Raw genomic sequence first — 14,573 nt, 5'->3', positions numbered from 1 at the left:
ACTGGTGCAAAACAGGGCAACTGAAAAGTGAGTAAAGTAGAACACTGTGGTAGCAAACACTGGTATGCAAAATTTCTGCCTGTACCAAAAATTCCTTTTGACTCCTGAAGTTTACATGTACTTTTACCAAACACTGCTGAATTTTTCAGCTTCACAAGGCTGTCAAAACCAGCGTAACTAAACTTTTCCTTCATCAAATGAAAAAGATATGTAATTAGGACTGATGGTGATAACTTGAAAGCAAAAGAAAAAGTTTAGTCAAGCTGCTTCATGTTCCAATGGGAAGGGAATGGTAGACGGAAAAGGAGGACATGTAGAATGACGTCACATGCATATTATGCTCAGAAAGCGTCCTTAGCATAATATATAAGTCCATGCGCATCGTTCTACAGGTTCCACTTTTCTGTCTACAAAAGGGGAGGATTCATGGCATTGGCTGCTGAAAGCTGCTACCAAACATGTACCAAACATTTTTGTGGACCCCGTCATGTCCATTATAGCAACTTTCTGATATGCATGTGCACTAAGTGAATCGTGTCTGGTTGAAGCAATTAATCACTTGCCTCTTCGGCTTCAGATATCTCCAGACAGTTTTGTGTTTTTCAGTCACACTGACAAATATTTGAAGAGGAATCAATCCGTGTCAAGAAAACTTATTAATGTGAAGAGGGTACAGAGACAAATCCGAGGACCAAAATGAGACGCCATTACTACGGGGCCATCCTGTTTGAACCTAGGCGGTGCCTGCCGAGGTACAGGCAAGAGCTCAGGTTGAGACAGCTGGCCCCTCAGAATGGCGTCTCATCGGATTTGTCGATACACTGAAATGTTGAGCATACCATGCCAAATTTGAGCAGTTGCTGAAGGACACTATTCCACAGCTTCCCATCGTGCACACTGTAGTCCAAACACAAGTCAGCTATCAGACGTACAGCCTGCATGAAGTTACACAAAAACACAAGAAATAATCTTTAACAAAACAGTATCCCACAAACGTACGCCTGACGATACCGAGCCCTGCTTCAGTTTAGCCTGTTGAAATTACTTCATTTGGTTACTTGATTAATTGATTGTTGTACCTTAAAAGATTAGATTTGTGTAAATTGTGAAAAAAGTTTTGTTTTGTCATGAGGTGAGCTATCAACGTAAGGCTTTTGCCGATATTTCTCTCGTTTTTTAATGATAGCAGATGCGTTGATTTTTCAGGTTACACGATCATGTGCCTTTTTGTAAATCTGAATGGATTCTGATTGCCAGTGTCTGGTGAATACTGCACTGAAGCCTTGAGCCTCAATAACCCCTGAAAGCTTAGTGAACATTCACATTTAAGTTGGAGGACTGATGACTGTGAAAACTGAAAAGTGCAGAGAGTCATAGTGTCTAAGACTTCCTCTGGGTGGCAGTGATGACTCACCCTCGGTTCATGGTTGTAATGTTTCCACAGTCCTCTCACAAGGCCCTGCTTGTTGGAGGTTGTAAAGACGCCGAGATCCATGGAGGTATTTAGTGCCTCAAACTCCACCAGGTACATCAGGTTCTGCATGAATTCCCTATTAATCGAAAAAAATGAACATATAAACGTTTGTCAGTTTCTGGTGCTCCCACTACAAGCACAATTGTGCAACTGTTGAATCCAGCAACATAAAGTTCTGCACTGTTGTATTTTGAATGAAGCACGATAAAAGTAGCAAAAGCATGCAACAATGTTTGTGTCACTTTGTTGTGAACTTGGGGAAACGTTTACTGAAAAAGTCTTCAGATGAATTTACATCCATAGACTTTACAACAGACATGGTTTGTGATGTGCTTCAATAAAATCTTTTGCAAAGTCCTAATTTCCTTCCAAGATCAACTTTTAAATTGCTCACATACATTGGAGGAAGTAGGATTCAAACTTGTCACTTCCAGAAACTGTATCAATGCTGAGGAAGAGTGAGCTTGTTGCAACAAACTCATCTTCAAATATTAATTGAAGTCCAAATAGACCAAAATGCTAAGACTATTTACATGAGAAATAAAAACCCAAACTGATTCACAGTACAGTGCATAACATAGCATTTGACTTAAATCATCTTCCACGATTATTAGACTTGTTATGAACTAATTCCAGTCCATACACACAGACAAATTCCAACCCATCCAAAAATCTGTAAAAATTGTCAAACTTGGAAAAGGAATAACATTTGGCAGTTTTCTACAACAATGCAATGCAAACCTATGGCATTAGAGTTCATTGTTTTATAAGTTATAACCGTGGTAATGTTGTGACCCATTCCTCCTCTGTGGGTTGAAAGAGGCAAGCAGGATAAAGTGGCTTGCATGGGGACACAACCTGTGGCCAGCCAACTAACGGGCCATATTTCCAATCACCAGGGAATTCACTTAAGAGTGACTTCAGTTGATTTATACACACACGCTGAAAAACTGACGACCTACGGTACCTGATTTCGTCCACTGGCCTGTCTGCCACAACTTCAATCATACTGGTGTTGAGAAGACTGAAGAGACAGCGCAGGGCACGCACACGGCAGGCGTTGCTGATCTTGGTGGATGCTTGCTAAATACAAACGTGCAAAAGACATCAAAATGTGAGATAACATGTTCTTACCCCACTAAAGGGCGATCATTGGTGCCCTGGGCAAGTGGCATGCGGATACAGTATCTTTCTGACTTTGGTCTGGTGCCCATGTCATGGGGTATATAACAGCTCTCCACTTACAAGTCATGGGTTCTGGTTGTCTCACTTTATTTCAGGCATGAATATATACCTACATCCATGAACACAAGCTATTCCAATCAGCATTCTCAGACAAAATAGTTAACATGTAGACCCTATGGAGGTTTGCAAATGTGTACTGGCTGAGCTCAGGGAGCTGTGGGCTTGTGGGGTTGTATGCTGGACTGGCCTGGAAAAGTAGCACAGAACCAGCTTGCTCTTACGGGGAACAAGACAGCCTCATTAGTCCAGGCTAGCTCTCGATAGATTCTGATAGTTCAATTCTACATCCATGATACTAACTAGTAACTACCTGAGCCTCAATCTTACATATCACTGCTGAAGCAGGTCAGGTATAGTGTTCTGTCCCCAATGCAATTTTATGTCTCACAACAAACGGTTTGCTGCGGAATGAAAAATGGATGCTGGCGGAATGACACTACAAAACTGTGACATAACAGCCATGCTTAATATATTTCTGTAGGGAAATTCAGTTCTATCCGCAAACCTTGTAAGCAAAGTTGAGAAGAAACAGGGCACTTCCCCGGACCTCCCCACCATACTGAAGGAGATATTTCACTCTGAAAAATGGAAGTACAGAGTTTTCAAAAAGTCATTGTTATAAAACTAGCACGAGTTAAAAAGAAAATATTTATGACCTCGGCAATGGCCAAAAAGGGCAGTGGTGTTGATCAATTATTAAATAATAGTTTGTTTCAATACAAAATCAGCATCACAGCCCTCAGGCTTAATGACATAATCTGAACAGACATTGAGAAAACTAAAAAGATAAAATGATTAGGTTTCAATACTCCATAAACATGTTTACATTGCTGATACATTATGAAATAAAGAGCAAGAGAACAGTGTTAGAATTCTGTCATGCCAAAACCCAGAAAAACTCTAGGAATGTGCAGAATTTCGTCTACTACTGGGGCACCACACCGGCCGCTGAATACCTTTTAGAATGACCAACGAAACTCTTCCTGTAAAAATGATGATGGGCAGCCTCCACCAACAGGGACTGATGCTTTCTCAATTCCCACTATCTCACTAGCCAACCCCAGACAAATGCAAGATGCGACAAACAATTCCCAAATGGTCTACCTTGCGAGGCTTCTTTCTTCTTCTGCCACCTTCTCTTCTTTGGGTGTCATGAATGACAGGCTGGAGAGATCCACCGTCTGGGACCGAGAATGCAACAAGGAACATGATGTACAATTTTAAGAATCTTCAAGGGGTTATTAGAACTGGTGGAGATGGAGACAATTTATGCGCCGGCGTGCATATGCACTTCACCTTTTAGGTGCAGATCACAAAACACTTGGTAGATTTCCATGATGAAGCCGATGTTTGAAAGATGCACCCTCTTGTGTCAAAGTCAGGAAGGATTTGTGCCAAAGGCACGCGCAAAGACCATTACCTTCCAACATTTTGTGATGGTGTGTACTCGGCTGGCTCCCTGCCAAACGCACATAAACCTGCAAGCTCGTGCAGTGAGTTCCCACCAAAGGACCGTTGTTTCCGTGTAAACACATGCCCTCCCTTGTTCCCCCTTGAAGCAGATACACAGTTCTTACCGTATCCTCCTCTGCCTGCTTATTGCTGGATGTGTTGGGCAACCACTGCTCAATCAGATGGAGTCGGATCTTCTGAATGTTGCAGTTGTTGACCTCGGCAATAGCGTTCGCAGCAGCGTGGATGTCTGCAAATGACAGGGAAAGAGGATTTTATCCTCCCATTTCTACAAGCAGTCTCCAGTATGGGGGAAAAAAGACCTGGCACACTAGAGTAGTACAACATTGTTTGAATCGTTCAATTTAAATTGTTACAGGTATGATATACATGGTGTGGTACAACCCGAGTGGGTGTTGTTACATAGCTGTGATGTTGTCCAGAGAATATCTGCCATTCCGCTGGCAACTTCTTGACCTTCGAAATCCAGCAGGACATGACATGCTCCATCTAGAGTGTCTTCAAATACCTGTACCGCTAACGTGCCACCAACATGTCATCAATGCCAACTGCATTTTAGTTGACAACTAGTGACATTTGGCAGCTAGTGTTTGCATATTAAGAAACTAATATCTAAATATAGCCCCAGCCCCGTTTTCAATTGCTTTTGTAAAGCTTGCAAAAAGGAGTATTAAAGTTTGAAATTAGGGTCCCATTCTTAATAAGTGAAACAATGAGGTCGTAGCAAACTGTACAATTTTGCACTTTTCATGCGCTGGGTGTAGTTCTTAACTTAAGAACTATTTGTACATTTTATATTCACAGAATGTTAGCCAAATTGAAACAAAGCATCATGGGAGAAAATCTACCCTCCATCCAAGCACTATTTGTGTTATGCAAGGCTGTCTAATCCTTAATATTCTGGGTATGAGACATGGAGTTAGGATTTCACTTTTATGCCCCGAGTAAAAAGTGGTGGTCACTCTTCATGTAGCACTGACAAAGTGAGACCAGATGTTTTCGCTATCCTTAAGCTGTTGGGACTTGGCAGACAAAGTTGGCGTCGCAAGTCTCACCTGGCTGGCCTCCCTGGTCCAGGTCCAGGATCCTCCTCTCGATGCTCTGGTGCTCATACAGCTTGCAGGTCAGCTTGGCCGGCTGGTCTACCAGTTGGAGGAGCTCGGGCTCGGCTAGCTGGTGCCTGTGCAGCACCTGCTCGGTGGCCAGGCAACGACAGAAGTGCGACAGCTTCTGGTGGGTCAACTCTGCCTTCTGCTTCTCGGGGCTCTGCTTTACAACCAAAGGTTTGTTTGAATAGGAAAACCTCCAAATAACTAGTGCCTTCGTGTAATGACCTCAGGGCAACAGCGCCCTCATGTGTCAGGAAAAGCAAATGTGGAAATGTATAATTCTTTTACATTTGTAAAACTAGAGCAGCGAGGCCACCACACAGCTTCCTACGAATCTACATTTCTTTACTGTAAAAAAATCTCATGTTAAGAGACATCCACGCAACTTAAAAATGGCCCAGCTACATTAAACAAGGGAATCATTTACCACGTGCAAGCTTTGTCAAATTTCTACACACAGCAAGAACAGAAAAAATGGCTAATACATGACTACGTTATGGATGTAATTTGTAAAATAAAATATTTCACCCAACCCCACCTCTTCATCCTGTCAATCTCCTACTCCACCCCATACCCACCATTCCATCAATCTCCTATTACACCCCTTATCCCATCATCCCATCCATCTCCTGCTGCAACCCCCATTCCATCATCCCATCTATCTCCTACTCTGCCGTCACCATCCCATCCAGCTAATATCCCACCCCATTCCATCTATCTCCTAGCTGCTCCGACCCCCATGTCATCATCCCATGATCCATCTCCTACTCCGCCCTATCCCATCATCCCCATCATTCTTGGATTCCGCTCCGCCCATTATCCTAATCCATCTCCAACTCCGCCCCCCTCCTATCCCCATTCCATCATCCCATCCATCTCTGAATTCATCCCCACCTATCATCCCATTCATGTAATAAGTTTGAGGGTCCACCACAAAACACAGCCGTACTTGGAAAAATGGCCACAACAGTTCTAAGGAATATGCATGCGGGTCTCACATTGTCTGGGCATTTCTCTTTCCAGAGACGAGCAAGGAGAACACAGATTTCAAGAGCCATCACCTTCAGAGGGCCTGCAGAGAAAAATATCAGGACATGTAAGGCAAATGTGCCAGTAATTTGGCAATAATACTTATTCATAAAACACAAATCATCTGTCTTGTTTATGATCTTCAATCAGAGATTTGTCATCAAAACAACCTAAAAGTTGAAGATCTGTTTTACAGAATCACAAGTTATCACGCTCCTTTTAGGAGTGGCTGACTTTAGAAGTTATCATAATATGCAGTATTTCAACATATATTCAATGGAGAAAAAAAAGAATAAAGAAACTTTTCACCTGCAGTTTGTACTGGTAAATAAGAGAGCAAATTAGATGCTTTGAAGAGAACTGACAAAGGCTCATGTTTCTCATCTTGGAACTAATATGTTGTCCGCTGTTCCTGTTAAAAATACTGAGGCCTTCTGAGGTGGAGTAAAATCAGTCAGGTTTAACAAACACTGTATGAATGAATCCTTAAGACCGGCCAAGCACATTATTTACTTCCTTATTCAAGATGACATGTAATTTTTTCTACGATGCATTTTAAAACTTGGAAAGATTGTCAAAGTACCCATGGGTAGCTCCTTGACGACCACCCTGGCCGTAGCCACAGCCATCTCAGGGCTGGAGATACTCAGCAGGAGTTTCTGCACCACCTCCAGGCTCTTCCTGTCCATTCTGCTGCCCCCTCTGTCACCCACTGTCCCGGAGGGTCTGTCTGGGGACGTGTCGTCAGCGCCGGCACGTTTCATCAAGTTGTTAATGGTTGTCACAAAGAGATGGTCAGTGGGAAGCTACAGGAAAAACATTGACAAACATGATGATTTGTTGAAAATGAAAGAAAAGATACTGAAAGAAATGTTCAATGCAACTTTGCAAGATAACTGAAGAGGGAAAAACTGAAGAGATACCGTTGTAGGAATTCAATTTCCAATGTACATGCAAGGACCAATCCAACGAGATGCCATTCAGGAGGGGCCATTGCACTCACACACCTATCTTGACTTGAGTGTGCACATGCACTTTGGCAAGTCAAGATACCTTATTGGTCGGAGAGGAATGTTACGTGTGCGTACCACCTGCAAGCGAATAGGATGGCGCAATCCCCAGTAACGGCTTCTAATTCTTGTAGTCGGATTTGTCTGCACTAAATTTCAATGAAATGGATGTAGCACCATTTGAAGTACTGTGGATGTTTAAACAAGATGACCCAAGCTATTGTTTTGTTTGAGACCAAAAAGATCTGTTTTGGCATCTCTCAACTATTAACTCCAAGAATCACGATGAGTAATATTACGCCCTTCTTTTAGATAGCAGCCTTCTGGATTTTCATCTTTTTGTTGTTCAGAGGATGATCAGGAGAAAACAGACTGAGTCAGACTGAAAATCCTTTGTGAAGTGAGTCCCAAACTGAGTAGGATACAAAGCATTTTGAGTGCCTGAAGCTTGCTTGTGAACATAAAGGATGATTTTAGGCGGATTTTTTTTCTACGATGATTTTTTTTTTCAAGAAAAAAAACAACCATGACACATGTCCATCCTGCAACCTGAGCAACAGAAAAGCTTGTTCCACTCAAAGTGGTTTGAGAAATATCAATGGGACATGCTATGTTTAGGGGATGCAAAATGTTTATGTGAAGCATTCACACACTGCAGATGGCACATCAAAAGGCACTTGGCTAAACTCATCACCAGACTTGACTACAACACTGTCTTATGGAGGTCAGGTGACCAGCGAGAAAAACCCTGTTACATTTTCAGCACGGATAACGGGTACCCCTTATCACACCAACTCCCAAATCGAATGAAACGTCTCTGGAGAAGTTTATCTTAACCGCAAACAATGGAAACCTGAATCCTAACAAAACTGTTAAGCCTATTACAGTGATGCCTGCCACAATACGAACAATGATCTTGCAGGAAACGCCAACAAAAGGCTTCGGCAAATTTACCTTTAGCAGTCTCGCGACTGGCAGAAGCTGGTGCACTGTTTCCTCATTTAATTCCCGTGCTAAGAGAAATCAGTAATATCAAAATCAGAAGGGGAATAATGGAACACTAGGACTAAAATGTCAGTAATCAATGCTCCGTATTGAACAGACTCCTATGTGGCAAAGACGTTTTTTCCTGAAATTGTGAGACAGTTTTTACAAACTTTACCTGATTGATATATAAAAGTCATAGTTCAAAACTGGCCAATCCTTCCAAGTTCTCAACCTGTTTTTTCCTACTCAATCCACTGCCCCCAAACCAAGATGCCACCGACGAAATGTTGGTCCTAAAACTGCATATTTAACAGAGCTTCATGTATATATTCCCAAAAGAGTGTCACAGATGTGGGAGATGACACATGGTGAGGGAATTGGCTGTTCCCTAATGATCAACCATGTAACATTGTTAAATGCTTCAATGTGTGATAACTGATCTCATCTCAGCTGGGCATGCATGCTTTTATTAGGGTTAGTACGGCCGTTTCCCATAAGTGTACCTCAAGAGTTTGCAACCCAATGTCTGTCGACCCAACGTGCGTTTGGAAAGGGTCGACAGATTTCGCGCATTGTTATTGGCCAACTCATTGCAAACTCTTGGAGGTGCACTCTTGTGAAATGGTTGTCTTGGAGGATGAAGAAAAACCCATAAAACATGCAACATAGGTTTGTAACAATTAAAGTAATAGAATAGTTTGACTTTTGTAGGGGTTTTAGTTAGCAGAGATGTGCAATCTCTGCCAAGCGGCTATGATTATGTTAATCCTTTTTTTTTTGCTAAATTAAAGAAAGTAGCAAAACGTGAATGAAGAAACCTCTCAAACAAGAATGTTGGTTCAAAATCTTTGGTTCTGCAACAATCCAGGGAAATCATTCCCACACTTCATTCTCCACACCTCTCCTGCTCTTCCGTTATAGATTGTGAGCAGATTTGTGAGCAGCTAAAATCTGCAACTCACCCAGGATTTTCCACTGTCCCCCCTTCATGAGGGGATGGTATGGAAGTCGATCCTTTGACAGTGGCGAGAGGGGAACACTGGTGCTTCGAAGCTGCAACAAATAAAAAACACTGGTGGGTTCTAACATCCACAAGAGGCCAAACGTCTTGTCTTCGTAGCAATCTAACGTGAAGCGTGATTTTTTTGGTACAACTCCCTGTGCGTATGCATCAGTCAAAATGGACCGTGTTGGCTGTTGTCTCTCCACAAGCACAATATATGTCCTCCTTCTGCATATACAGATGCCTTTTAATGGAACCCAACTTAAATCATTTCATGGAGGAAGTTCTGATGACTTTTGGGAACATAAAAATTTAGCAAAAGTTTGGGAACAGTTCATGAAACTTTGGTGGCCAAAGGAAGTGTTGAGTATAACCACAAATCCAGTACACAGAGGTCTTCTGGACATGTACTTCTGTTTTCTGCCACCCCAATCCCCATGCTCTATTTGGATTCAAGGCTGATGCAGGAAGAAACCGGCCCCTAAACCCAAATTTTACTGTCGATTTGGGTTTTGAGGGGGCCTACAGGAGACAGCGCCTTCAAAGAGCCATTGTAATCTGTTTTACTTTGTGGAAAAATTCTTCCACAATTAAGCAGAACATTGTTACTAGTGCAAAGTCAATGCGCTCAGTAAAACACTGATGAAGCAGTATGAAGACACAGGGACACAGCATAATCCGACTCATTGTTTTATCCTGATAAATGTTTACCTGCTCTTCATCCGATGTGCAATTGAATGTGATTTCATACTCTGAAGGCTCAGTGACGCGAGTATAGTGCACTAAATACTCCATGAGTTGCACTCCCTGGAAGCAGGAACAAATTTACAACATCAACTGATACAAATGACGGCTCTATCCAATCCAGGGATGCTTCTCTCATAATTTATCTATGTGTTAAATAGTTTATCTGAATATTTGGTCATGTGCAGTTTATCCCCTGTACCAATGCAGACTGGGCCTCGCATGAGAGACGAAAATTTGGTCTGTAATCAATGTGTGAGCTTGGCTATTGACATGGCCTGTTGAAGGAACTCTGGGCCTTGCACTGTGGATTTGTAATTGGAGTAATTGCAAAAGGTGACACACTGGGAAGTAGTACTGTACGAGTGACTCTTTGTGGTATTCAATACATTTCAAAATTTCTGTGATATATCTCGTCTCTTTCAATCAGAGTGCTTTTTGAAATAATCCTAGAATGAAATGATCAAAATAAAATGCAAAAAAGAAGGGAAAAGGTTGCCATTAAAAGTCAAGCATAAAAATGCAGATCTCGTCACTGCGGCCTGCAGCTCACCACATCAGCGGAAGGGTCCTTGGGGTTCTCGTCCCTGATGCACTTGAGGACGAAGTTCAGGCGCAGATAGTCATAGGAGTCAACCTGTTCAGTTGAAAACAAAACCAACCATGAACCTGTAGTACCCACATGTCTGGACAGTAGGAGATATCATATGCTTGTGAAAGCTGAAGGAAGCATTTTACCATAACACTAAAGTTAAGAGTACTTCTATCATGTAGAGTATCCACAGGTCAATGACACAGTCGTAACATGACATATTGATATTGCAGGATTCAGTGTACATGTGTCGTTCTCCATCAGTTGTTAGCAGCCACTATGCATCACACTAATTTCCACTGTTTCTGTCCCAGGAATCCACTGACTGAGATTACATGTTTGGTGCAATGAGACCACTTGATAATTTCTTCAGTAGAAATTAAAAATTTCCTCTTCCTTCAAGAGTGGAAACCTGCAAACAAACGTATCGAACAGACTACCCTGGAACATAACACACCATACCAGATGATAGTCTTTGCGTAGATATTGTGGACAGTAACTTTGCTGTGGTCCTAAAAAAAAACTTCCACAGTTCCTTCTCACAAGGCATCTCTACTTATAAGCCGATGGTGATCATACCCAGCACATTTTTACAGATCCCTCTATCTCTGTGTAAGTGAAAGTAAAGCTTCCTGCTGAGAAACCTAAGCAACAAATTCTTCTGGACAAACACAGAATCTCCACAAATGGCATTCAAGTCACAGAGTAAAGGCGTCTCGCTTTACTCTATTTTGTCGCAGTGTTTTTAGTCCAGGCCTCAAAACAAAGCAGATGCAATATATTTGTCCCCTACTTTTCTGCCTCCCCTGCTTACCTTATCAAGGATCGCAGTTAGTCTTGCAACCAGCAGCTCCTTGTTGGCCACCTCCCTGATGACGCTCAGTATCCTGGCCTCTGTGTCTGGGGGTGCATCACCGGCTCCGGCCTGGGGCAGGAGCAGGTTCTCAATGTACAGTAGCAGGGCCTCGTCCTTGTCAAGTCCAAATGCACTGCATGCAAACACAAGGATCAGATGAAGAGGATTACTGAAGACAGTATATAAATGAATCAGGACAACTGGTGTGGCGCGTCAAGATTAAAGATGGTACCATGATTTCAGACAGTGAATTTCATTGGTTGAAACTCATGTATGACCACAGCTAGGATGGTGCTTGTGGGATTTGTCCAAACATGAATGTGCAAATATATGTCAGTGTCTAAAATAATACATCAACTTGAAAAACATAGATATTCCTCAGTAAATCAGTCACAGTGTGTTAAGAGAACTATTTCTTCATGTAGGTTGAGGGAACTACTCAAAGATGGATGTTACACTGAGCACATCCCCAAGCATTCAACAGTCAAGACACATCTTCCATTACAAATATCCCTCCAACTAGCTTTGATGAAAGCCACTGCACCTGGTCGAAAGCTAAGCTACCAATAAAGGATTCCATATCAGCTCTCGAACAACAATGCCGTCCAAAATTTGCACTGAGAGGGAACAAAAGACAGGGCACTTTTACAACGCAACAAAATTAACGTTAAGTCGAAGTATGTTTCTTTTTTCACCATCTTTGTTCTCGACGTTTTCCATCCACTCCCCAGCAGGTGGGAAGTGAGAATGCTATTCACAAACAACATTTGCGTGTTGATTCTCGTCATTCAGAGCCCCATTCTCGCCCTACATGTCTCAAGACTGAGGGTGATACATACATGGGATATATGCAAAATAATGCAGCTGTTGAATCCTCTCACCTGCAGTACTTCTTGATCATATCCATGTCCACAGCTGGGTGCTTGACTATATCTGGGAGTAACATTCTCTTGTCTTGGGTATCTTGGGCATTGAATACATCCTTGAAGGATATCTGTTCAATATTCACAAATACTGAGTTAATTTAGTAACTCTGAGTTGATACCAAGTTAATTTAGCGACTTTTCCATCTGAAATGTGCTCAACGCATGGCCTACACCCATGAGAACGTGAAGTGTAAATGACCTTAACAAAAGCCTTTGCCCGTGATAAAACTGTGTTTATTTGACTCCACATACTGTCATACACACAAGTTTTTGCAGAAAGAAATATGTATGATTTCAGACGACATGTACATATGTAATTCTGCAATTGACTATAATGTGCACAACCTTAAAACTTCAGATTATGTTGCAGATGTGTGGTACAAAGCTTAAAATGTGACCCGCTCTGCGAAAAAGGATATTAAGGGATAATGTGCTTTTTCACACTTAGGGCTTTTTTATGTGGACAGGGTGATTTTTTACTTCTTGGTTTACAAGCTTCTAGTATATCAGTACTTTCACAATTTATACAAGAAACCTAACTGTTGCTATGGGTATCAATAGACTTTCTTCTTGGCTGATTTCTTTTTCCATTTCCTTTTTTGAAGGACTTTATCTCTGAAAGCAATTCTGTTACTGTGTATGATAAGATTATGCAAAAATCAATAAAATCAACAAATTCTGGAATCTCCAGATTGCAAAATGCCAAAAGGTTCAAACCTACACCAAATTAAAGCTTTATAATGTAACCAATTCAAATCTGTATGTAACTCCTTTTGAAAAAAATTTCCCATAGCACCCATTTTTGTGGAGCCAGTCACAAATGTGCATAACATGATGATAGCGCTGTACACATATCATGCTCAAAGAAGTCATTCCCTCTTAGAGTGCTGTAACGAGAGACTGCATCTTCCTCATTTTGATCGATGAGCATACAATGTAGTAATAAAGTGGGGTCTCTGTTTTCCTTGGTGATTCTTTACAAAGGGCTGCTAGGTGCTGGGGGGGCTTGTCGCATGCTTGTATGGCTGACCTTTAGTTTCCCAAGCTGGTGGCCCCAGGTTGCGTCAGTCTCTAGCTTTCGGCATCGTTGTTCCACTGCTGGCTCGTTGTGCAGCCTCCCCAGTTCACAGCCCACTTTGGCAACGGCCTTCGAGAGAAAGAGATTCACAGTATTTACTTTTTGTGATATTATTGTGATGTTTATGAGCACCACTGCATGCAATACGAACCCTTATCGACAACATCAGTTCAGGCAAGATATCTCATCCTTACCAGGCAGAAGGATTCGGATATTATCATCTTGGGTTAACTTCTATTTTATCTGATACATTGGTGGTCCAACCCAATCACACTAATGCCATTCTGGATGAAATCATGATAAACTTAAACGATTATTATAACCCTGTGGTTATTTCTTCCCCCCTTGGACTATTAAGGTTTATCATCATTCCAAATCAGAGCTCAGAGAATTGTGTATGCGATATTTAATTTCTCAGACTGATAACATCTTCTGCCTACATATTTTGCTCAAGTTATTACTAGCTATCAAGAAATATGTGCACGGGCTGCCCAGTTTTTCAATGTGTAGAAAACGGAGAGAAACCAAACAGCCGTGGAGAGCCCGGAGTTTATCATTAAGTCTGATATGCATGTAACTAATCAAGATGACAGAAGACAAAGTCTGATACTCCCTACGCCGCTCTGTCGTGGAAGCTATTAAAGAAGGAAAATAGACAGGATTAACAGGCCAAAACTTTGCATAAACTTGTCACCTTGTTGCAACTGCATCTGGAAATGAAGGTTGAAGGTAGCCTGGAGCTCTTTCACGAGGAGCTTGTCAAACCACACAAAAAAATTGTAGACACCAGCATGATTCAGCCGTCTCCCATCAGCAAAAAGCACCCCCCCAAAACAAGCACAGGTGTCCTCTGAGAATGAGAAAGCTAATGAACGGTGGTCCAAAGGAATTCTCAGCAGTGACACACCTGAAAAATTGGTTTGTCATTTGCTGTGTACTGATCAACCTTCACTTAGCTCTCTGAGCAGCTTCCGGAGCAGCTCTCCAGGTGCAAAGAAGCATTGCTCACGTCGCTTCAAGTTCATTAAGTCTTAGCACAGTCTCTCC

The 14,573-nt window shown here is 41.9% G+C and overlaps 1 protein-coding gene across 1 annotated transcript in view; it reads right to left on the bottom strand.

Moving 5' to 3' along the window:
- Window positions 1–14,573, bottom strand: part of LOC110982888 (kinetochore-associated protein 1-like) — a 125,446-nt gene that overhangs the window by 8,495 nt on the left and 102,378 nt on the right. Inside the window, exons 39-54 of the mRNA XM_087135478.1 lie at window positions 13,479–13,595; window positions 12,404–12,516; window positions 11,481–11,655; window positions 10,628–10,711; window positions 10,042–10,137; window positions 9,290–9,380; window positions 8,295–8,353; window positions 6,914–7,136; window positions 6,300–6,373; window positions 5,248–5,458; window positions 4,297–4,421; window positions 3,824–3,900; window positions 3,225–3,297; window positions 2,442–2,557; window positions 1,415–1,550; window positions 840–935 (exon numbers count right to left, since the gene is read on the bottom strand). Coding sequence (XP_086991604.1) covers window positions 840–935; window positions 1,415–1,550; window positions 2,442–2,557; window positions 3,225–3,297; window positions 3,824–3,900; window positions 4,297–4,421; window positions 5,248–5,458; window positions 6,300–6,373; window positions 6,914–7,136; window positions 8,295–8,353; window positions 9,290–9,380; window positions 10,042–10,137; window positions 10,628–10,711; window positions 11,481–11,655; window positions 12,404–12,516; window positions 13,479–13,595 — 1,866 coding nt within the window. The remainder of the gene's footprint in view (window positions 1–839; window positions 936–1,414; window positions 1,551–2,441; window positions 2,558–3,224; window positions 3,298–3,823; window positions 3,901–4,296; window positions 4,422–5,247; window positions 5,459–6,299; window positions 6,374–6,913; window positions 7,137–8,294; window positions 8,354–9,289; window positions 9,381–10,041; window positions 10,138–10,627; window positions 10,712–11,480; window positions 11,656–12,403; window positions 12,517–13,478; window positions 13,596–14,573) is intronic.

This window comes from Acanthaster planci, linkage group LG01 (assembly GCF_054643075.1).
Source record: "Acanthaster planci isolate LZ-2023a linkage group LG01, COTS_SCS, whole genome shotgun sequence".
Lineage (NCBI taxonomy): Eukaryota > Metazoa > Echinodermata > Asteroidea > Valvatida > Acanthasteridae > Acanthaster > Acanthaster planci.
The sequence above is the reverse complement of the archived record's forward strand: the minus strand, read 5'-3'. Positions and strand labels throughout refer to the sequence as shown.